This window comes from Anastrepha ludens, chromosome 4 (assembly GCF_028408465.1).
Source record: "Anastrepha ludens isolate Willacy chromosome 4, idAnaLude1.1, whole genome shotgun sequence".
NCBI lineage: Eukaryota > Metazoa > Arthropoda > Insecta > Diptera > Tephritidae > Anastrepha > Anastrepha ludens.
The window spans coordinates 40304143-40328657 of NC_071500.1; the positions used below are offsets into that span (position 1 = coordinate 40304143).

General features: G+C 41.2%; 2 protein-coding genes and 1 pseudogene across 2 annotated transcripts in view; 2 read left to right on the plus strand and 1 right to left on the minus strand.

Annotated features, from left to right (window-relative positions):
• The window catches only part of LOC128861796 (SCY1-like protein 2), a 156188-nt gene that overhangs the window by 15044 nt on the left and 116629 nt on the right, over positions 1-24515 (minus strand). Inside the window, exons 12-14 of the mRNA XM_054100173.1 lie at positions 24047-24223; positions 23315-23387; positions 558-826 (exon numbers count right to left, since the gene is read on the minus strand). Of these exons, the coding sequence (XP_053956148.1) occupies positions 558-826; positions 23315-23387; positions 24047-24223 (519 nt within the window). The remainder of the gene's footprint in view (positions 1-557; positions 827-23314; positions 23388-24046; positions 24224-24515) is intronic.
• On the plus strand, positions 10295-10475 carry LOC128862631 (U2 spliceosomal RNA; annotated as a pseudogene).
• On the plus strand, positions 18827-20125 carry LOC128862029 (uncharacterized). Its single transcript, XM_054100432.1, has 2 exons — positions 18827-19571; positions 19629-20125. Exons 1-2 carry the CDS (start codon positions 18827-18829, stop codon positions 20123-20125), a joined length of 1242 nt encoding a protein of 413 aa, XP_053956407.1.

A 24515-nucleotide genomic window follows, 5' to 3' on the forward strand; every position in this document is an offset into this window, starting at 1 on the left:
ATGGAGAATCCAAAAATTCAATAAAAAAATAATAGCCTATGAGCACATAGGCTATTGTTATACTAAGGAGACGAAATAATGTCTGCGTATAAGCTGCTTCAAAAATAAAAAAAGCAGTTTTTATATTTACAACTTATGAAGCTATGCGATAGTAAAGCGCTTGCATAGAATGTATAAATTTTTTTTTTGAATTCACTAAATGGACGAACTATTTATGCAGGTATAAGTACAAATCTACTTGTTTTGAGAAAGTAAAATTTCACTTCAAACAATATACATCTATGAACATTTTTCTTTTTATTAATCACGATAAAAGTAGCACAGAGTAACCCCGCCCAACCTATAACTATGTACATACTTAGGCAAAACAAAAATTTTAAACTCATTAAGCATCTTTGCAATGGATTCACCAAACAAAATAGAAAAACGAATCAATAGAAAACAAACTGAATTCAATGAACAGGGTCAAAAAATATAAATCAGCGAGCGCGCATACAAATGTAGACGCTGTAAGATGAATTGGTGTTGGATGTGGTGCAAGGAAGGCGGCTACTTACAGTAGGCGGGGACAGATTGATTATCGAGCCACGTCGTTCCTTTGGTCCAATGCTCGAGTGTCGGCGTGTTGGCAGTCCAGAGCCTGGCATTCCACCAGAAGAGGATGCACACGACGGTGCTATGCGTGTTTTCGGTCTCATCAAAGTGTTATCCAAGAGACGCCAGTTGGGGAATGCATTAGCAGCACGCGGGAAGTTACTATCGGGCAACGATAGCGAGCAACCGAACCACGAACCTCCCAGCATGCCTGAACCTGTAATTAAACGAGCTGCAAAAATTAAAAATATTCGAATCAACATATCGCCCGCTGATGGCTGCGCAAAATATGGTAAATATGTGGTACACATATCTGTAAATATGTATACATATATGAATAGAGGTTTAACCTTGTTCACTTCTGTTAGTAGTAATACTCGACACATCAAAGTCCCTAAACAAAATTAAGCCCTGAAATACGTAGGTAATGCATTAACTTCGCGAAGACGTACGCGCCTATCTCTAATAACGGAAGACGAGTACAGTTGGAAGAAGCTAAAGTTATAACAGAAGACGAGTACAGTTTGATGTAAAAAAAAAATTGTAATTAAATGGAATACCCTGGACTTTTATTCCGCCATTTAAACAATAGCGCAAGAAAAAAAATTAATGCTCCGGCTTGCGAGGGGTTTTTGCATTTCAAAGCTTAGCTATTCGGAAAGATTTTAACATAATTTGAAGGAGTCTCTAAAGAGCGCGCGGTTATGTGCAAAAATATGGTTAAAAATCATCAATTCTTGCTGTTACATCAAAAAAGAATCAATCGATCGAAGTATTTCTTCTTTGTAGCTAAATGTTGAATTGTTTATTTTTGTTCTGCCACAATAAAATAAGTTAACGCTTCTGAATCGTTAAGGTCATTCTATGAGCATATTAATATAAAATGGTCTGTATTTTCTAAATGGCAGGTATTATTAAAATATAAGTTAACACAAACAAAATTATAAACTCCATTTATTAAAGTAAACAAAATTATTAAATTCATTTTATGCTGATACGTAACTTTTTCATTTCACCTAATTTAAGTTAAAATCTTTTATATAAATTTCGAAATAATTATTATTTGACACTTTTGTTTACCTCAATTTGGTAATTCTTGCGAAATCAATATTTGCAATAAATGCAAACTCAGAATTAACCGGAAATCACTCCACCTCTTTAGTAGGTTACCATCATGATTCAATTATTAAAGGTTTGCTCACTTGTGACATTAGAATTTTGACACTCCCTTACAAAAGGTCGCATTTAAGAAGGGCGAAAAAAGTAGAAAAATTTAATACCTCTGAATAAAAATGGTAGCAAAAAATGTTTCCTTTTTACTTAAATTATAAATGATACAAACGGAAATTCCCAGAAATGATATTAAAAAAAGGTTATTAAGTTAAATCCAGATTGATATTTTGTGAATGAATTTTCAAATTGGAAACTGAATATCGGAGGCTCCTCGACAGGCAATGGCACACCTCCGAGTGTATTTCTGCCATGAAAAAACTCCTCATAACCTCTCTCCATCTGCCATCAGTAGGCTGCAATTAATTACATATTGTTAAATGGCCTCTTTTTTGTACTTATGTACCTTTAAGGTAACCTAGTAAGTACTCCCCGAACCTGTATTTGAAAGGCATCGGATTCAAATTGTCAAAGCGTCCATCTTTCTCGTTGCCCCAAAAATATGCTTTATGGTATCCCGATTTAAGCTGTATGTCAGTATGTTTTCCACATCGTTTTGGTTATTCACATACCGAGCAAGTGCTTATACACCCTTTTGAAAACGAAATGTTTTTCCTACAAATTTTACTTTTCTTCCACTTTTGCAAAAATTTCTATAGTTAGCAACCCAGTGTCTTGCTAAGGGTGCCGATTTGTGAAGAGGGAATGAAAAAGCTGCTTACTGAGCAAACCTTTTATTATTGAATAATGGGTTACCATAATAGTATAAAGTAAGAAATTTTTAAATTTAGTGGCAGTTTTAAGAATAACTCGAATAAAGTCGGTCGTAAAGACCTTAAACAATTTTTTTTAGCTTTTTCACTTCGTAAAAGCTTATTTTTGTGTAGAACGATTCATGACATTTATGTTTTAAAGGTAATCCCTTTCAAATGATGGCCGCAACTGAGCTGTAATTGGGTCATCCCTAAACACCAATTTTGAATGACTTCAACCGGAGGATTTCGGACGGTATCTCGTGAATAACTTTAGTAATGTTGGCTTAAAATGTCTCAATTGAAGTTTTTTTATCCACAAAGCATTTATGACGCAGTAAATCCAATGTTTCACGAATTGTGTGGCTTGTAGCTTGTAGCTTGTTGAAACCAAATGTTTTACAGATAACGAGCTTCAATCAAAGTCAAAACTCGCCATCAAAAGCCATTTGTCATGGCGCGATAAAGTTCGCCATTTACTGTTACATTGGCGCTAGCCTCGTCTTTGAATAATATGGGTCAATGATTCCTCCAGCCTATAGGCCGCACCAAACAGTTATTTTCAATGGCTGTCTTTGACTGACTTCGGGGGGCTCTTCAGGCCAAATATGGCGATTTTGCTTATTGACGTAGCCATAAAGCCAAAAATGTAGGGTGATCTGAGCACTCGATGAACACTTTTCACAGAGCGTCGATTTTAGTACTATAATTGTACGATTTATAAACGTTGTTGGACATAAGTCTTTCCATGATGAAATGTCAATAATTTAGTTTGACAGTAGTCACGTGAGATCTGTCAAAAATGGTCCTATGAGAAGAAATATCTCGAATCTGATCACCTTTTACTTATAAGCAAGGCAACCGTAGCATATTGGATAGAATTTTGCTCATAGCCGAAACAGTCACTTGGACCATAAATACAAATTAGTTTTTCGGAAAACTTGAATTACTCTTTTTGCTGTGATTCGTATCTCTTTTATCAAGGACTCATTTGACCTATGTATGTTTTACAACGCAGATGAGGAAAATTGCCCATGAGTTCAATAACATGAAAGGTACTGAAAAAAACGCTTATAAATTCAAGTCAATCGATGAATGATTTAACGAGGAGTAGCGGATAAACAGCTACTGTGGTATCACAATGGATCGGCAACTATCTAAGTGAGTTGATTTAAAGACCGACTGCCACTTCAACCTACCAACCGAGGTCGCAATGAAAAATTTCATCGTCCGCTTTAGCTTGTGTTGTTTGGAGAAAAAGAAATAAATTATTTTTACGGAAAATTTTTGCGAAAATGGTTTAAAATTGTCTTATGATCGATCTTCAGCTCCTTGGCGATTATACGACTACTAACATACCGGTCAACTTCGATTATTTCTGTGATCTTATTGATATTTTCTTTAACATAAAAAATGCCTGAACAGAATCGACGAAACCAAAGCGGCACCATAAACACCATCCACAATTTCAGTGGCCTGGCTTGCACTTTTGGCTGTATCCAACAAAATTGTAAAGTATACCGATTTGTTTTTGAAGTGAAAACTTCTTTAGAATCGTTGGGAGTGATTTGAGAAAAAGTGAAACGAAAAAGCGACTATCTTGGCTACGAATATTACATATAAACGTAGCGACGAACTAAATAACTTTTAGGCCAGCGCCGACAGTATGGCGCGATAGTTGAGCGGCTAGCAATGTGAGCTTCCGATCCAAACTTCTTGGTTCGAATCACAAGAAAAAATTTTTTTTTTTGAAATTTGCATTGTAGGACATTTCTGATTATTTATTGAAAACAGTTTTTTGGCTTTTCTATTTTTGGTTTAGATACTGAAAGTCAGTTTAAGTGAATCGGTATAAATATTTCGTACATTAATTTTTGTGAGCGTGTAATTCTCAAAAGGTTTATTAGAAAATTTATTGACTAGGTAGTTTGTTGGTTGTGTATGGTTATCGCTTCTCGGCCTTATGGCTAAGATCAAAGTGGTCAAAGTGTGTTTTTTGTTTTGTCTTTTGTCTTTTGTTTTTCTTTTCTTCTTCTTCTTCTTCTTCTTCTTCCTCTTCTTCCTCTTCTTCCTCTTCTTCCTCTTCTTCCTCTTCTTCTTCTTCTTCTTCTTCTTCTTCTTCCTCTTCTTCCTCTTCTTCCTCTTCTTCCTCTTCTTCCTCTTCTTCCTCTTCTTCCTCTTCTTCCTCTTCTTCCTCTTCTTCTTCCTCTTCCTCTTCTTCTTCTTCTTCCTCTTCTTCTTCTTCTTCTTCTTCTTCTTCTTCTTCTTCTTCTTCTTCTTCTTCTTCTTCTTCTTCTTCTTCTTCTTCTTCTTCTTCTTCTTCTTCTTCTTCTTCTTCTTCTTCTTCTTCTTCTTCTTCTTCTTCTTCTTCTTCTTCTTCTTCTTCTTCTTCTTCTTCTTCTTCTTCTTCTTCTTCTTCTTCTTCTTCTTCTTCTTCTTCTTCTTCTTCTTCTTCTTCTTCTTCTTCTTCTTCTTCTTCTTCTTCTTCTTCTTCTTCTTCTTCTTCTTCTTCTTCTTCTTCTTCTTCTTCTTCTTCTTCTTTTCTTTTTGCGAGTGTCCAACTAGGCACTTGAATGATTATTTACCCATTTGTGGAATTATTTGTCAATTCACTCAACAGTATTATTGAGAGTTATAATGGCGGATGAACCTGCGGGGGATTCTGCCGAGCGGCCGGGGTCACCAACAGAGATTGTCATTGAATTTCCTCTTCCCTCAGAATTCCGATGCCCAAAGTGTGCGGGTCCTCGGAAAGGACGAGGGGCCTGTATCTACTCCTCGCACGGAGGGCTTGCTAAACACATAAAGTTTGACCATCCGGGTGAATATGTACTGGTCTTCCAATGTGGCGTTTGTGGCTACAGAGGGGGGACAGCATATCCCGCCAAGGATGTGCGAACTCATCATGCCAAAAATCATGTCGTTAACCGGCCCGCTCTATCGACAGAAACGAGGGCACGTGGTCGTACCGGATCTCACAGGACAGCCAATAGTAGTAGCAATAGCACTATTACCGCATTAAGATCTAGCGCGAGAGCCAGAGTCAGCTCAGATAATTCCCTCATTAGCAGTAGAGTCACTCCCGACAGAAGTAACGGACCATCACCAGGAAACCCCCCACCAAGGACCACTCGGAGACCTCCATCCCTTAGTTCCCAGCGTGATGACACTGGCGCCACGATCTCTCGACCCTCCGGCCGCACTATCACCACCAGAGTTACGGCGTCGACTACCTCCCCCACTACCAAAGGCCCTCCAACAACATCGAGGGGGACACACAATAAAACACCAACACAACCCAGGGCTTCTCACGCTGCAACACCCCCTACAAGGAACTCCAGGGCTCAAAGTACCCCACCGACATCTATGCTCCACAGAAAGCAAACTGCACCATTGCGTCCAAGGGACTCAAATCGCTTGGTTACTGTCATCACTACCACTGCAGCGGGCCCTGTCACCAGAAGCAGGCGCCTCATAAGCCTCCCACCTGAGACAAGAGACGTTTTGCAGAAGAGAAAGGGGTTCACCAGAGCGAATACAGAGAGTACGAACAGCTCCCCACGGGAGTCGAGAGACACACCCATCCCGTTAGCACCCCAGCCAAGAATGCTATCAGAACCATCACAACCGTCACCTCATTCACCAACAGATGGAAATAATGAAGGAAGCGAGCACCCACCATCAACCGGGGCGGCCTATCTACCCCCTTCAACCAGCATCACTACACTGACCACGGTAACAACTAGTGTCAGCACGTGCGGGAGACCGATCGTGACAGCAAGACTGATTGGTGAGGGACCACAGATAGTGTCAGCTACAAGGGTGAACCCAACGGCCACCCAACATCTCCTTAGCAGGATCCAAGAGGAAAGATGTACTCACCAGAAGGAAGTCCAACGTCCATCAACATCCCATGGGACTACTGAGGGTAGGGAATCGGGGCGTCTCAGTGAAGTCGCGCTGAGGAAAAGGCGTGGAGGTGGCAGGAAACTGAGCTCATCATCATCGTCTTCGTCATCATCGTCGAGTCATTCTGTCGGGGCCCAAAGTGACGATTCAGTTTTTACTCGCAATCCGGTAACACACAGTCCTATGAATAACCTTAATAATATGAACGACAATGTAATTGATGTAAACAATGATAGTCATCGATCTCCGCCACTAGAGGCATTGCAAAATCCGGTACGACAGGCACCGCCCGCGTTTGCCCCAAGCTTCTCAGCATCAGTACCTCGTGACCACTCTTTGCGCAACCCTCAAACTGCTCATACCGAACCCAACATTTTTCCTAGATCCTCAACAGCTTCCCAACTCCCGAAGCCTGGTTCCGCGGGGGCGCGTGCTTCTGGGGGGGCTCCATCAGGGGGGCTGGCTCGGTCTGGACTTGCTAGTCGCCAGACACAGAGAAACCATGGGACCATCAATAGGGGAAACAACCCAGCGACGTCCTCCACGAGTGCCCAGAGGACACGTCCTCACCATTTCCAACCATCTGACAGGGTGTCCCGGGCGCCAGCGCGGGCTCCAACAGCTACCAACAGCCAGCGTGCAACGAGAGAACAAGGTGCAGGCCGCACTTCCGAGGCTGCCAACACCAGAAGACGATTGGTGGCCCGGGCAGAAGGAATAAACACCGTGGATGGCCTTGATCAACTCGCAGTGGATCTAGCGAGTTTCCTACAAGCAACATCTGGGAAACCGGCAAACAATCAGCCGCGACCTCCTCGGGCCCAGCCCCAGCAACGTGAACCACCAAGTCAACAGCCCCGCCACGATAGAGCTGGCTATCACCCCGACGATGCCAACGACAGGAGAAGCCGGCACCAGGGCGCTGAGCCCATGTTTCACCAGGGAGCTCAACAAGTTCGTCAAGCAACCGAGATTCAAAAACTCTACAGAACGAATCGCAAGAGAGCGATGCAGAAAATACTGGTAGGATCCACGGAACACTGCCAAGTGCAGCGAGATGAGGTCTACCAGCACTATCACTCCATGTACTCTCTTGCGAGGAATTCTATGGGGAACGAACCGGAAATCCAATGGCCGGAATGGCCTGAGAGTGGAAATGAGCGGTTGGTGGAGGCACTGACAAAGCCCTTTGACGCCCTCGAGGTGAACAAGAGACTCCGTAAAGCACATAACAGTGCACCGGGACCGGATGGACTCACCTACCGAGAGCTTCGGAGGGCAGATCCTGGTGCGGTAGTTATCACCGCGGCCTTCAACGCCTGTCTCCGGTTATCGGCATTTCCAACATCGTGGAAAATGTCCAACACGGTGCTGGTCTACAAAAAAGGAGACCAGGCGGACCTCTCCAACTGGCGTCCGCTAGCCATGGGCGACACGACAGCAAAACTGTTTGCTGCTGTACTGGCGGACAGGATCACCGAGTTCGCAGTACGGGGGAAGTGCCTTGGACAGGAGCAGAAGGGCTTCCTGCAGTATGAGGGGTGTGCTGAGCACAACTACGTTCTGCAGGAGGTCATTGAGGACTCCAAACGGACGGGGAAGGAACTTCTGGTGGCCTGGCTGGACCTGACCAACGCCTTTGGGTCCATCCCTCATGAATCCATATATAGGGCCTTGGATGGAGCTGGCCTGCCGTCGTCATCGGTGAACATGGTGAGAGCAATGTACACCGACTGCACGACACAGGTAAGGACACGGGAGGGATTCACTGACCCAATTAGAATTGCTGCGGGATTCAAGCAGGGTTGCCCGGCTAGCCCCATCACGTTCAACCTGACCCTGGAGTCGCTCATCAGAGAGCTTTCCAGCAAAGGTACGGGCTACGTGATGGGGACCACGCGATGGAAGAACTTAGCGTACGCCGATGACCTTGCTTTGATTGCTGGCAGCCCGGAGGAGATGAGACTGTTGCTGACGACCGCGGAGGCTGAAGCCAAGAAGATCGGGCTCAGGTTTAATCCTGGAAAATGCGCCACCCTCCATCTTAGGGGCAAGGGCGGTAAGCAGCGCGCAGTACCCACTGAGTTCATCATGGACGATGAGCCAGTGAAGGCGCTCCAAGCGGGACAAGCCTACCAACATCTAGGAATACCAACTGGCTACCAAGTGAGACAAACACCCGTTGCCACCATTGAGCAGCTCATCACTGATGTTAGGACGGTGGATGACTCTCTGCTAACCCCATGGCAGAAGTTTGACGCCGTAGCCACTTTCATCTTACCAAGGCTAGATTTCGTGATGAGGGGAGCTCAGGTCCGGAAGGCGGGCCTCACAGCGGCGGACAAAGCCATCAAGAGAGCAGGTAAACGCTGGCTGAACCTTCCGCAGCGCGCCAGTCCGGAGGTGGTCTTCATACCCCCGTATAGGGGTGGTGGAGGGTTGCTTCCGTTGGCGGGCCTGGCAGACGTACTCACGGTAGCTCATGCGTTCAGGATGTTAACCTGTGCGGATGGGTCCGTGAGCGCGTTGGCGAGGGAGACGCTGTCGGATACGGTTCAGCGGAAGCTGAAAAGACCACCAGTGCAGCAGGACATCGCTGAATACCTCTCTGGCTCATTGGAGGGGGAGTTCTTTGGGCCCAGCACCGACAATTCCTCATTTTGGTCACGTGTCAGAGTGGCAACGAGACGCCAAGCTGCGAAGCTGGAGCCGAAATGGAGACACGATGGCGGCCGGGACGAACTATCGCTGGAGTGTAAGAGCTCTAGAGGCAGAACAGTCATCATCCCCCCCAGAGGCCAGGACCCAGGTGATCAACCGGCTGAGAACGGCCATACAGGAGCATTACCTCGCGACGCTCCTCGCGAAGCCAGACCAGGGAAAAGTCTACGAGGTTTCATCTGGTGTAAGGGTCGCTAATCATTTTATGAGAAGCGGCAGCTACACCAGGTTTGCCGAGTGGCGTTTTGTCCACCGCGCCCGGCTCGACGTGCTCCCATTAAACGGGGCACGAAGATGGGGTGAGGGGGACAAGCGCTGCCGTAGATGTAATCACGCCCTGGAATCCTTGCCGCACGTGCTGTGACACTGCACACCTCACTCGGCAGCGAGACAACTGCGCCATGACGCTATTGTAGCAAGAGTGGCAAAAGCTGTCAAACTGCCTGGCACAATGACCATCAACCAGACAGTTGCGGGAGTCTCTGGCGGGAATCTCTCAGCACTAAGGCCGGACATTGTCATCAGGAACGAGACCACGAGGTCCGTCACCATAGTGGACATAACCGTGCCATTCGAGAACCGACGGGAGAGTTTCGCAGAGGCGCGGGACGAGAAGATAAGGAAGTATACCCCGCTGGCTGTTGCGCTGCATTCACGCGGCTACAATGTGGAGGTAGAGGCGATCCTCGTTGGTGCCCTGGGCACCTGGGACCCATGCAACGAGCCGGTGCTGAGACGCTTGCGTGTTAACCAACGCTACGCGTCTATGATGCACCGTCTAGTTGCATCTGACACCATCCACTGGTCACGGGACATATACGTGGAGCACGTCTCTGGGGTGAGACAATATTCTGCTCCTCCTGGGGAGCGCCCTGGCTAGGGTGTGCCCCTGGCGGACGGACTTCAAACCCTCCTGACCCTACGTGAATGCGATTGTAAGGATGGGCTATGGCCTCCGGTACCCCTTCTGGGTGAACGGGGGCAATAACGAGATTAATTCTTTCATATGAAACACCTGCAAAGAAAAAAGTCAACCTTAGCTAAGAAGCAGCATAATCTTTTATTTATATCTAGCGAACCGTCACACTCGAAAAGAGTGCGGGAATTTTTTATGTATCACCCCGGGGGGGAAATGTCCCCCCGGGGAAAACGGTCTTGAAGCCCACTTTATCTGTTCTTATCAGCTTAACATCTGATAGATCCTCCATCGGAGGACAACAAATGTTAAACTGATTTTTGGAAATGGGCGGAGTGTTTTAGGGGCTTGCTCCACCTCTGCCACGGGTTGGCCCGGTATTGCAGTACGGGCGGGATTTCGGCCCGAATTATTGAATAAATACAAGAAGAAATATACTAATACATTTAGCTTTGGTGGGAAGAGACATAAATTTTTATATGAATACAAGTAGACGAAAATGGAAGAAATTTGTAAGTCTGTTTCTTCGGTCCGTTTGGGTATTTTTTTTGACAACATCGAAACCAAAGCATTTGTATCATATTTTATCTATCATAAGCCACTCGTATCATTTGTTGAAATTGAAAACATTGAGGATGAATAATAATAAAATGAAGAAAATAAAATATGAACTTTATAGCAATATTATAATGAACCTATAATTATCCCGCTCCTAATGCTGCTTTCGTCTTATTCTCTCTCAGTTTGTTTTACGGAAGGTTTCACTTCTATCGCGTCTAACCGTTAGACTGGTATTTTTGTTTTTTTTTTTGAGTTCCATTCAGCAAAATAAGTTTTTCAGTGTGAAATGTCGCCTTGACAACGAGCATAAACGTTTGATTGTTTGAACGATATTTTACGAGATATCGATCATTGCAGCCATCTACCGACAAAATAATAGATTTTCTATTCCTTTATATGTATAGAGTTGTACTTTTACGAAACCATGTCCTTGTACAGTTCATCATCTGTTATAAATGCCAGATTTTCGGTCATTCTCATATGTAGTAGACAGAACTCATTGTAGTAGACAGAACTCAACCGCTTGGCTAAGTTTTCATATACATCTGTTATATGAATACCAATTAAAAAAACTCTTCACTCTCTACCAGAATTGCATTTTTTCCTTTCGCTCTTAAGCCACTCAATTTCGTTTATTCGATGCCAACCTACTATAATTGTTTTAAATTTATAAGCCCACAATTTCTTGAGATTCAAAGATATGCCCATTTGCTTATTATTGTTTTAGACCTTGTCTCTGGACTGATTGATTGTCAGGGCTTTCTTGAACCGATATTATTATTATTACAGGTAGGTTACTGCGCACTTCTACTAAGGGGTTTTTCAATTGGCGCGGGTCGATTTTGGCGCTCTGTGGCAGCCATTTTGTTTTGGTGACATCTGTCAAATCTTTTGATTATTATTCAGTTGTTTATGCCAAATCATCATGGCAAGTTACACGATTGAACAGCACGTTCAAATGATAAAACTTTATTATCAAAATGAGTGTTCATTAACGCAAACGATGCGCGCATTGCGCCCATTTTTCGGTAGACGTGGTGGCCCTTCCAATTTCTTATGGCCCATATTGAACCATATGGACCTAGACGACATGTGGTTCCAGCAGGACGGCGCTATGTGCCACACAGCAAACGCCATTTTATTCCATTTCAACATCTACCCACCCTTATTGAAAAACGCTTTAAAAGAGATCTATTGTGCAAAGCCTGCTGAGGTACCCTATATTTTAAGGCTTTTTAAGAATTATAGCACATTCTGGGGCTTATTGTTCCGCAGTTTATACGGGTGCACGGTAATACCTGATATTGAGTCTAACTGAAGTGGGGAGCAATACGTGTACGAAGTTTGGGCGAGTTTTATTGAAAAAGGTACAATAACTCAAAAAGGAATGCATTGTAAAATCGTTTATTTAAAATTAATAAAAGATTTTATCATTTACTAAATAAATAACCTCTAAGAAATTATTGACATAAAACTCACATATAGACATATATATATATATATATATCTATATATATATATATATATATATATATTTCTTTTTTTTCAAATACCTCTTATCCTTTTATATCGCATCCTCATAGTGTGTCTATAAAAATTATGATGAAGCTTAAAGGGAGATCAGCTTAAGCCTTTGCTTTGCCCTTGACCTTACAAGGCAATTTTACAATGCCACTTTTATTGACATTGCAAGAGTGAATACAGTGGTGGGATGCACTTAGCCTTGCAGAACCATTATACCGAATTACCATGTTTTGCATCGCATGCTTTAATTGTATTGCAATAAGCAATTGATTACGTATATGCACTGTAGGACCATTAGCCCGGAATAACTTGAAATCATACTGCTAGCAGGTGATAAAGTTATGACTTTTACTTGTTTTAAAAATCCATTGTATTAAAAGTGCGTATCCAAAAGGCACAATTTACCATGACTCTGTTGCACAAATCTATCTGAATCTGCAATGAACTGGGCTATTACATCTTATTGATATAAACCTACGACTTCACAAAACCCAATAAGAAAAAGTCTAGCGGAGTCATATGCACGCTTTGATTTTACAGTGCTTTCAGTGCTTTAGGTTGGGTTGGGTTAGCCATCAAAGACAAAGCACTTGGTGGCCCTAAGGGCCATTATGATACCCGCATCTGATTTCTATCCTCTAACTAAATTGCTTATACCACTTGGATCTGTTTAAGAAGGTAACTAGTCCCTCCTCAGATATTTTCCACGGCTTCAAAGAAATAATCACCAAGATATTTAGTACGGCTATTTTGAAGTGCAGAAAAATCACAGAGGAAGTGTTGTACCCTCTCAATGTCTTCTTCATCTCCACAGCTCCTGCAGAAGTCATTGTGATGTACGTTCATTAGCGCAGTGACACGTTATAACACCTGCGAGGACGCTGGTACACAGAGCAAAAAGTACCTAATAAAATTAATAAGATTGTCTTCATGAGCAGTTTTTGGACTCAGGGGTAGTCAAAATGTGTGAAACGAAAAAAATATCATGCAAAATTCTCTTTGGTTTGATTAAGAAATTTTTATTGATATTATTAATTGCAATTTCTTCTTAATTTTGTAGCAATTCTTTTTGTACGTGTTATTTATACGAAAATTTTCTCATTTCCTTTCAAAATTTCTGAGAAAAAATGGGAAAAAATGAAAAGAGAGAAAACTTCTTATTTTTTGAAGGTATCTTTATGAATATTTTTAAAAAGAAAACTTGTTAATTAGATTTTTAAAACTTAACTGTAGGTTTGCAAAACTCAACATGTTTTGTTTCGTATTTTCTAGTAATTGGCATACATGAATCAATGTACATATGTGCGTATGTAAATATATTCATGTCAGTGAAATGCTTACTTACACCGCGTTACACACATTCTGTCCTATGAACCAAACATACTTTTTCGGAAAGGGGATAAAAAATAAAAATACACGTGTATCGGCGATTTTCATGTACGCGTCACAATTGTTTTTTTTTTGTATTTATTAACTTTAAACGAGCAATTCTTGTATGCATATCTGTATAGCCACCCGATCTCAGGATTAGCTTAACGGATTTGAATGAAATTGGGCACACAGATAGTGTATCACATTTCTAGACTTTTCACCTAGGTGTTGCCACTGACAATGTTTCACAGGGTTGCCACCTGTTCGAAATTAAAAAAAAAATTGCATGAGATATGCCGATGAGGGTATTAAAAGAAAGGCATTTCACTCCGAATTACAATAGAGATATAAAATCTCGAATTTTTTTATTAAATTTATTATATTAAAATTACAAATTGTTACATTAAAAATTTTAATGCTTTTAAAGAAACTTAGGCCTTTTATTTTTGCGTTTGTAAGCATTTGTGTCAGTATCGCGACAAATAGACCAACAGTATTCGCCAAGCATATGCGTAATGTCTTGTCCTTTAAAGCGCTTTTCAATAGCCGCTATGTCCTGATGGAACCTTTCGCCATGTTCATCGCTACAAACTCCTAAATCACCAGGGAAACCATCTAAATGATTGTGAAGGAAATGGATCTTTAGCGACATTAATATGCCCATTTCGCCATATGCCGAAATCATTTCTGCAACAATATTTTTATAATTGCCAGCTCGTTTGTTGCCAAGAATCTGCTCAATAACGGCAACTGTGCATTTCCATGCACGTTGTTCGATAGCATTCAATTTTGATGAAAATTCATAACTTGCAACTATTTTTTGTATCTGCGAACCACTGAAAACACCTTAAATTATACACATCATTAAAAAAATAAAGTTACTAAAAAAATACCTGCATGAATCTTTGCGCCGCTCAGTTTCGGAAAAATATTGCGCAAACTTGCAATCGCCTCGCCCTCACGATCCAGTTTTTTAACAAAATTTGATACGACACCGAGCTTAATGTGTAGTGATGGCAAAATGATTTGAGGTGGCTGCATTAATGGTAGATTTTCTATACTTTCTACGCCTACTTTGTGGCATGTTCGCGGCTTCCACTTAAATTCAGTATAATGCTGATCTCTTTGCGACCTTCCCATGTACACAAAAAGCACTGGTGGGTTGGAAATCCACGCTTAACACCCATGAGTAATCCGACCACTTTTAGATCGCAGCATATTTTCCAATTATGCTCTTGGTAGTTTATCAGCTGTAATATTAATTCCATGCCTTCGTATGTTTCTTTGAGGTTGGTGGCATATGCGATCGGGACAGCTGGATGCTTGTTACCGATATGAAGCAGCACTACTTTAAGGCTGTTGACCGATGCATCGATGAAAAGTCGCCACTCCTCTGAAATATGAGGGTAACCAATTTTTTCAAACATCGAATCAATATCACAACAATAAGCCAGTTTTTTTCCCGATCTTCGTGCAATTTAAAAAATTCGTCATATGGAATACTGCTACGTTGATCACGAGCGGCTGTTATTTTAAAATCAGCCGCCACTACATTCCACTGCTTAAAGGGTGATGCAAAGAGTTCGGCTGTTCTCTTTGACAAAATTCCTTCTCTCGCATTACTAAATGCGGCACTGCAGTCCCAAGTTCACTGGGTGTTCTGAATTCTGAATTGTACATGAAAATCGCCGATACACGAGTATTTTTATTTTTTCTCCCCTTTCCGAAAAAGTATATTTGGTTCATAGGACAGAAAAAAAGTTCGTTTTTGTAACGCAGTGTTATGTAGCACAACATAACGGTTCCTTGCATTCCTTTTTTCTTTCTATGAAAGTAGAAAATGCTTATTATATTTTCAGTATCAGTTTAGCAAGCAAAGAGTGTGGACCAAAGTGCTAATTTTTCAGTGTAATTCGGAAACTATAGAACGAAAGTGTTGGCTACATCACAACTGCAGTCCATGGGAACAGGTGATAACGTACTGGAAAGTCACATGGAAGACTAGAGTTGCAGAAATTAGAAAAAGCGTTTCCTTAGATGTCATCTTTAAGGCTTGGACACGGTATAGTGACTACAATGGTGATGATCTCGTAAGTATCTGCTACTAAGTATTTTTTTTTTTTTTATATTTATAAAATTTTATTCATTTCTTTACTAAATCGAAAGCTTTTACCCAAGCAAGGGAAACTTATTGTTTCTAAAATTGGAATCTTTTTATAAGGGCATATTGGACATTTTTGAAAAAGAAATAAAGGACCGCCCTTCCAGATTTAAAACTCCTATACAACAAGGATATTTCAAATGGTTAGTATTTGGTTTCATCTTATTTGCTGAAATTGATTTTAATTTTTATTTGTATAGATACTAAATACCTATACTAAATTAAAAGAGAAATGTCAACCCAGAATCATTCAGTTGGAACTGATATTACGTGTGTTTCCGAATTTTATATTTCTTGCGATGGCATAAAATGGAAAGCCTGCTCTTATATGTCTCTCAGAGCGATAATATAAATATTTATGAAATAATTAGATTTTTAGTAAAAAATAATAATGTCATGCTTTGCGTAAAAAAATGGGAAAATATACAGTGGAAAGCAAAACTGTCCGGATGTTTTGCATTAAGAAAGAAAGGTAATGAAAACAATACAATACCTCCTGGTAGCAGAGGAGGACGAAGGCCCCTTCTACGTTGGAAAGATCAGGTGGAGAAGGATTTGACATCACTTGGTGCGTCCAACTGACGCCGGTTAGCACGAGAAAGAATGACTGACGCGCTTTATTATACTCGGCCAAAATATAGTAAGCGGTTATCGCACCAATAAGAAGAAGAAAAATACGTGCATTGTCAGAAGCCGGGTTAGATAGTTTGAAATTGTTTATGATTTCGCTAGGAGAAAAACTTTGCAATAGTTCCAGCAACTTCTAACTAAAAAAGAAACTATAAATATAGGGTTTTCCAATAAGAGGTTGTTGGGAGCAGCACCTAATTTACATGGCATAATTTAAGTATAGGGTTAATTGTATAGTTTTTATTTAATAATTTAGTATTGTAGTCTAACTTATAAGATTGTAATATTTTTAACTCGTAACACCTGGTCACCCTAATCCTTGTACTTGTTCTTGAATTATATTAATACAATGTGTATATTTGTCATTTTCCTAACGTTCGTATCAACGCATTCTTATGTACATAATAGGACTATCAATAAGTTCGTGCGGTTTTTTTTCGAAATTTGAAACTTTATTGACGTAAAATGGTTACAAATTTAATATTCAAAATATTGTCCATCGCTTACTACTACTTTTTCCCATCTTTCTGGCAATTCACGGATTCCCTTTGTGAAAAATTCGGTCGGTTTTGCCGCAATCCACGAATCGATCCATTTTTTGACTTCATCGTAATTACGGAAGTGCTGGTCAGCCAGGCCATGTTGCATCGATCGGAAGAGATAGTAATCGGATGGCGCAAGGTCTGGACTATACGGCGGGTGGGGTAGGACATCCCATTTGAGCGTTTCTAAGTATGTTTTGACCACTTGTGCAACATGTGGCCGAGCATTGTCATGTTGCAAAATAACTTTGTCGTGTCTATCGGCGTATTGCGGCCGTTTTTCTCGCAGTGCTCGGCTCAAACGCATCAATTGTCGTCGGTAGACATCCCCCGTAATCGTTTCATTCGGTTTCAGTAGCTCATAATACACAACACCCAGCTGGTCCCACCAGATACACAGCATAACCTTCAGGCCATGAATATTCTGCGCCGACGTCGATGTTGAAGCATGGCCAGGGTATCCATACGTTGCCCGACGTTTTGGATTGTCGTAATGGACCCACTTTTCATCGCCAGTCACAATTCGATGCAAAAAACCCTTTCTTTTGTGCCGTTGAAGCAGTTGTTCGCATGCCATAAAACGGCGTTCAACGTCTCTTGGCTTCAATTCATACGGCACCCAATGGCCTACCTTTCGGATCATTCCCATGGCTTTTAAACGTTTGGAAATGGTTGATTGATCAACTCCCAAAGTTTTTGCAACCTCTTCTTGCGTTTGAGCCGGATCTTGATCGAGCAATTCCTCCAATTCGGTATCCATGAACTTTGGCGGCGCACCCTCGCGTTCTTCGTCTTCCAAGCCAAAATCACCACTTTTAAAGCGTGCAAACCACTTCTGGCACGTTCGCTCAGATAGAGCATGCTCACCATAAACTTCCACCAAGATACGATGACTTTCGGCTGCTTTTTTCTTCATATTAAAATAATGAAGAAGAATTCCCCGCAAAAACACATTATTTGGCACGAAATTCGACATTTTCAAGTGTGGTAAAAATATTGTTGTTTACGCTTCAAATAAAAAACTTATACTGACGTTTGTGCCTTACGACAGTAGCTCTCCAATGAATGTTTGGAAATGTGGATCGATGGAATAATAATCAAGTTACGCCATCTGTTGTAAAACCGCACGAACTTATTGATAGTCCTATTACATTATATATAAGCTGTACTAAGCAAAAATTTCGAGACTTGAATCTCGACATCAGCCGGTGGCCGGTGAACTTAAACATTTGTACAGGGAATAACAAACACACGAACGCGTAAACTCTAAGTGTGAAAAATAAAATTATAAAGTGGTTTGAAAATTAAAGTGTTTAATTTATTTCAAAATTAATAGCTGCCAAAAAAGCTTGGTGGCCCAACATTTTTGGTGACCCCGACGCGATATTCGTGTGTTCTACTTGTGTAAAATAGAAATTATTATTCGATATAATAATTTTTGTTAACCCTTCGAAAATATTGTTACGGTAGTTAATTATTGTCGCGTAGTCATTTCCAATACCTACCCAATAAATAAAACCGTTTGTTAACTTTGTGCGGGACTTGTATAACAAATCAATTAAAACCGCAACCTATATTTACGGCTAAAAATTAACTTGCACCGTTTTCTATTTACTGACTTTTTCAACGGTTTCCGTGTACATAGAACCGTGGCTATAAATTCGTGCGCTGTCGATATAACCGGTCAGTTAATTTTAAAAGTCCAACGTTCAACATGTCGCTCAGTCCAGGTAATGGTACCTTCATTAGAAGCGATTCACCACATACTGTACCATCGAGTGGGCAACCGTCTTCAGATCGCGTGTCGTATTTAAAGCTGAAAACAATGTCAGTCTTTAATCGACTTGAGCATACAGCAGCAGAGATGAACACCGAAATGCTACAAAGCATGGATGAGTACGGGTTGGCAGCAATCATGGAATCAGTGTGAGATTTGAAAGCAACATTCACCGCCGCTCACACCAGTTTGGAGGAAATGGACTTTGAGTCTATTGCCAGTGACCTGCCCTGCAAATTCGATGCTACATTAGTGAAAATTAAGGCGAACCTGCAACGAGAGATTGGCAAACGTAGCACAGGTCAGCACTGCTCGACATTTAGAGCGAACACTGGTGACTCGCAGTCGATCATCGTGAATACCAATCGTTCTCGCTTGCCTTTGCTAATGCTACCTAAATTTAGTGGCGCGTACACCGAGTGGAGCAACTTTTTCTCGATGTTCACCTCCGTCATTGACAACGATGGCGACCTAACGCAAAGTGATAAGCTGCAATACCTGCGTTCCTGCTTGAGTGGTGCTGCTTTGGATACTATCCAATCTCTGGAGATAAACGAAAATAATTATAAAAATACATTAGATTTACTCAAAAAACGTTTTGATAACAAGCGAATTATATTTCAGGCACACATCAGACAGATCTTTGGGCTGGACAGGGCAGATGCATCCGCAAGCAAGTTGCGGGAGTTAACGGACAAGGTTACATCACACATAGGCGCGTTGCTGTCGCTTGGGTCACAAGAACAAATCGCTGACTGCATCATAGTTGAACTACTACTCCAGAAGTTGGACAAGGCTACTCAATCCAAGTGGGAAGAAAATTCATCTAGCAACGAACTGCCGTCGTGGGATCAGTTAGCTGCATTTTTGGAAAAGCGGTGTCGTACCCTCGAAAATGTGGAGCATGCCATACAAACCCAAACGGATCAAGTTGACAGAAACGGTAAAACTGTAAGTACAAATAAGAGAAAATCATTTGTCGTTTCGAATGCCTCAGTAGGTGGTTGCGCGTTTTGTCGGTGCTCTGATCATAGAATTTACCACTGTCAGCAATTCTCCACTCTTTCTCCAAACCTTCGCCAAAAAGAAGCCAAGAAGCTCTCGCTTTGCCTTAACTGTCTAAAGGGTGGCCATCAGATGAGGGATTGCAAATCTGGATCCTGTAGAGTTTGTCAACTGAAACACCATACGCTTTTGCATTTTGACCGCACATCTTCTGCTTCAACTTCTATATCAGGCCCAGTCACGCAACCACCCACATTGAAATCAAACACCATAGCTGCAACATCATCTGTCCCTGGCCATGCCCTCACTTCGAGATCTCCATCTGATGCTGTGCTTCTAGCCACTGCAGTAATTTTTGTCAAAAATCGTGCTGGTACCTTCGTGCCATGTCGGGCAACTTACAACTTCGTAGGACCAAATATTCGGCGGCAGTTTCGGGCATCGGGGATGCCAACCTGTCAACTGAAGGCTATTCGGTCAATGTCGTACTGAAGTCGCGGACTTCAGATTTCTCAACGCACATCACTTCCGTCGTTGTTCAAACAATCACTGACAATCAGCCTGGTTTTTCAGTGAGCATCGCGGACTGGAACGTCTCTTCGAACATCCAACTAGCTGATCCCAATTTCAACATACCTCAGCATATTGACGTGCTTATCGGAGCAGGACTATTTTTCGAACTTCTCTGCGTTGGGCAGATACAGTTGGCGCTGGGTTTCCGGTTCTTCAAAAAACTCTTCTCGGTTGGGTGATATCAGGTGGTGGTCAACAGACTTCTAAGCTTTCGTCATTTGTGGCCAATCAAAGGTCTTCGAGAGACATCGACTCTGATACCCGACTAAACGATTTGGTACGTCGTTTCTGGGAAGTAGATCACGTTTTTGAGCCAATCACTAAAACAACAAGGGAGGAGCTCGAATGCGAGGCGCGTTTCCAGCAAAATGTTTCGCGTTTACCTTCAGGCGAGTACTCGGTTCGCTTACCTTTGAAACTTGGCACAGAATCATTCGGCGAATCATACACACAAGCAAAGAGACGATTTGAGAGCCCTGAGCGCAAGGAAGATAGCTCCACAACAAAGCTCAGGGGCGTTTTTGATGGTTCTGCTGTCACAACTTCGGGCCTTTCATTAAACGAGATTCTAATGGCGGGGCCAACCATACAACCCAAACTTTTTGATATTCTTATTCGCTTTCGTACGTTTCCCGTTGCACTTATTGGAGACATTTGCAAGATGTATCGTTGCGACAACATGTTGCAGTGCATTTTGTGGCGGGACCTTCATCACATTTCTGATGCAGAAAGGGAAACCTTCCTTAAATTCGATGACGCGCGACACCTTGGAGGCACCAGAAATTCTATACGGTCTGCACTATCAACAATAGCTCGAAAACCTTTTGAGCACATCATGGCTGATTTGCCTAAGGAGCGCATTCAGGCCTCACGAGCCTTCATCGTCACAGGAGTGGACTACTGCGGTCCATTTTACTTCAAGCCCGAAACCCGCAATAAGTCACCCCAGAAATGTTATATCAGCGTTTTCATCTGTTTCGCAACCAAGGCCGTGTGGATGGAGCTAGTGAGGGGCCTTTCAACAGGTGCTTTCTTGGAAGCTCTCAAGCTATTTACGGCAACACGCGCCATGCCAAGCTGTATTTGGTCAGACAACGCAACCAATTTCGTAGGCGCTAAGAACGAGTTGAGGGACCTAAAACGCCTACTCCTAAGCCAAGAGCATCGCAGCAAGGTTCACGTTCACTACCTCAACAATGGTTTCGACTGGCGACTCGTTCACCACATTTCGGCGGCTTGTGGGAAGCCGCAGTAAAAATGGCTAAACAGCACCTGTACCGCACTCTTGGCTCTGCAATTATTGGTTTCGATGAACTGCGTACATTGGTATGTCAAATCTCTGCTATAATTAACTTTCGACCTCTCGTACCTCTTTCAGAAAATCCAGAAGACCTTGATGTTTTAACTCCCGGTCATTTTCTTATTGGCGGCCCGCTTACAGCTGCTCCTGAGCCTAGCATCACGCATTTGAAATACAATCGACTCGGTCACTGGCAGCGTGTCACATACTTCCAACAACTATTTTGGAAACGGTGGAGCGAAGAATACCTCACTCTTCTTCAACAAAGAGCAAAATTGCGCACCCCTCACCCCAATGTGCAAATCAACGATATTGTATGCATTAAAGATGAAAATTCAGCGCCTCTTAAGTGGCCTCTTCCGCGCTTCATCGAAGTCATTACTGGTGAGGACGGTGTTGCACGAGTAGCTGTTCTACGTACATCCACTGGCCTTACACGTCGAGCTGTTACTAAATTGTGCCTCCTTCCGACTAAGGAATCAGTTGAAAGCCCTGAACTTTCAACGGAGGGGAGGATGTTGGGAGCAGCACCTAATTTACATGACATAATTTAAGTATAGGGTTAATTGTATAGTTTTTATTTAATAATTTAGTATTGTAGTCTAACTTATAAGATTGTAATATTTTTAACTCGTAACACCTGGTCATCCTAATCCTTGTACTTGTCCTTGAATTATATTAATACACATTATCCTATATTTGTCATTTTCCTAACGTTCGTATCAACGCATTCTTATGTACATACATTATATATAAGCTGTACTAAGCAAATATTTCGAGACTTGAATCTGGACATCAGCTGTGGCCGGTGAACTTAAACATTTGTACAGGGAATAACAAACACACGAACGCGTAAACTCTAAGTGTGAAAAATAAAATTATAAAGTGGTTTGAAAATTAAAGTGTTTAATTTATTTTAAAATTAGTAGCTGCCAAAAAAGCTTGGTGGCCCAACAGAGGTGTTATTTTGATATTCAAAGAAAAATGCTATTTTTTAATATAACTGATCGGATGTTTATTTCATTATAAAGAGAAAGGTATGCCGTTAATAGTGGAAAATAACATCAGGCAAATGACCACCACGACCACGCTTACAGAACAATATCCTTTTCATGAAATTTTCCATAACCGAATTGCAAAGTGGCTGCCCTATGTCCTTGATAGCCTCACGAATTCCATCTTTGAGATTGTGATCGCCTCTTCGAGAGATAACACGTTCCGGAAACTTTTCTCGTAAAAGATCAATGGTTTCGTTCTTGTGTGGCACGTAGCGCCTTATTGTTGAAAATAAACGTTGTCCAGATCAATACCATCCAATTCCGGCCATAAAAAATCGTTAATAATCTCTCGATAACGCAATCCATTCACCAATAACACCTGTTATTGGAAAACCCTTTGCAATTATTTGGAGACAACTAACCAATAATAGCTTTGGCCGCAGTAACTATAGGCCAGCTTCCACTGGATCTTGTTTAATTCTAGCTAAATACTGTAACTCTTCATAGAGAATTAATGTGTTTAAGTTTCTTGACTTTTACATGAGACAGTTTTGCAAACACAGTAACAACACATTATCACGTTTTTACACAAACATTTTTTCTCTTTTTTGACAGCCAATACCTATTTTCAAGTGTCTGGAGCATTGTCTTCTGTGAACACAAAGTATAGAACGTCCTATAATAATATACATGTAAATACTACAATATATCCCGTAAAATCTTTAAAGGAACCATGATGATCCAACATATACATATCTAATATACATATGTTTATGTATTGCTTATACTGTTATTTTGTTAAATACTTACGAACTGTATGCATCACAATATCCGGATCCGGTATGCGAACATCACCAAGCAGCTGCAGGACTTCTTTCATAACCTTTTGCAGCAATATTGATATTGAAGAAAATGATTTGACATATAAATAACAGAAAACTGATTGTAAGGTATGTGGATAACATTTTTCGTAGGTATGAATGCTGCAGACTACAAATACATACAAGCACCTAAGTTATATATTATAAGTAACTTTCCCCTTTCGCTCTCGCTCTCTTCATTATCTAACTGTAATAATTAGCTATGTAAGTTACAATATATATTTAATTGTTGTAATTGTTGTAAGAGTAAATGGGGAAATCTTTCTCTCTTCATTTTAAGTAAAAATCTAACTGTTAAAATAAATTGAATAAGTATAGTTTTTAATGTTAAAAGTAGTCTTCAAAGTCACCTTGAAGAGTAAAGAACAAATTTATTTTGAAGTGTAATCAAACTTGTTCAATTTTAATAAAAATAAAACTAATAAAAATAAAACTTCAACAAATTTATTTTATTTTCAAAAATAAATTTAACTCCTATACATTTACATTTACATATGCGGGTATTTATGCGAGAGTACCGCGAGTGTGCATTTTCTGCTCTATCTACGACTTAGAATCATTTGCATATACACATTTGCATACATATTTAGAACTTACCAGACAGGCTGCTTAGCATAAGTATAAATGTAAATTTACATATTTATATGCAAGTATTATTCACCTGAGCTCGCTCCAGTTTATCCATCAGCCCTTCAATGCAGATGAGAACATTTTGCACAATTTTTCGATCGGCAAGATTTTTTTCAAACACCGATTTTACCTTTGGCACAACCATACGTCTTATAGAGACATCTTCAATGTTGTCGAATACGTTTGTAACTGCAACAACGGCAGCGCTCTGCGTGTGGAGGTGGTTCAAGAATTAAAGTAAAGGTTTTTTTGTATACAAAAGTAAAAGGAGATTTCACACATTTTAAAAATATTATTCTATGTGGGATTCGTGCTGAGAAAAGTGGTATAAAATTGGAATAGCGGAATGATCTGTATACGGCGAAATCAAGGCAATCGTATGCCTAAATTTATTCCTAACAATAAGCGTTGTTTTCTCAATTTCCTAATTTTCGTATTAAGTTGAACGGGCTTTTTCTCTCTTAAGTGAAATGTGACAATTTGAAATTTCAAGCAAATAT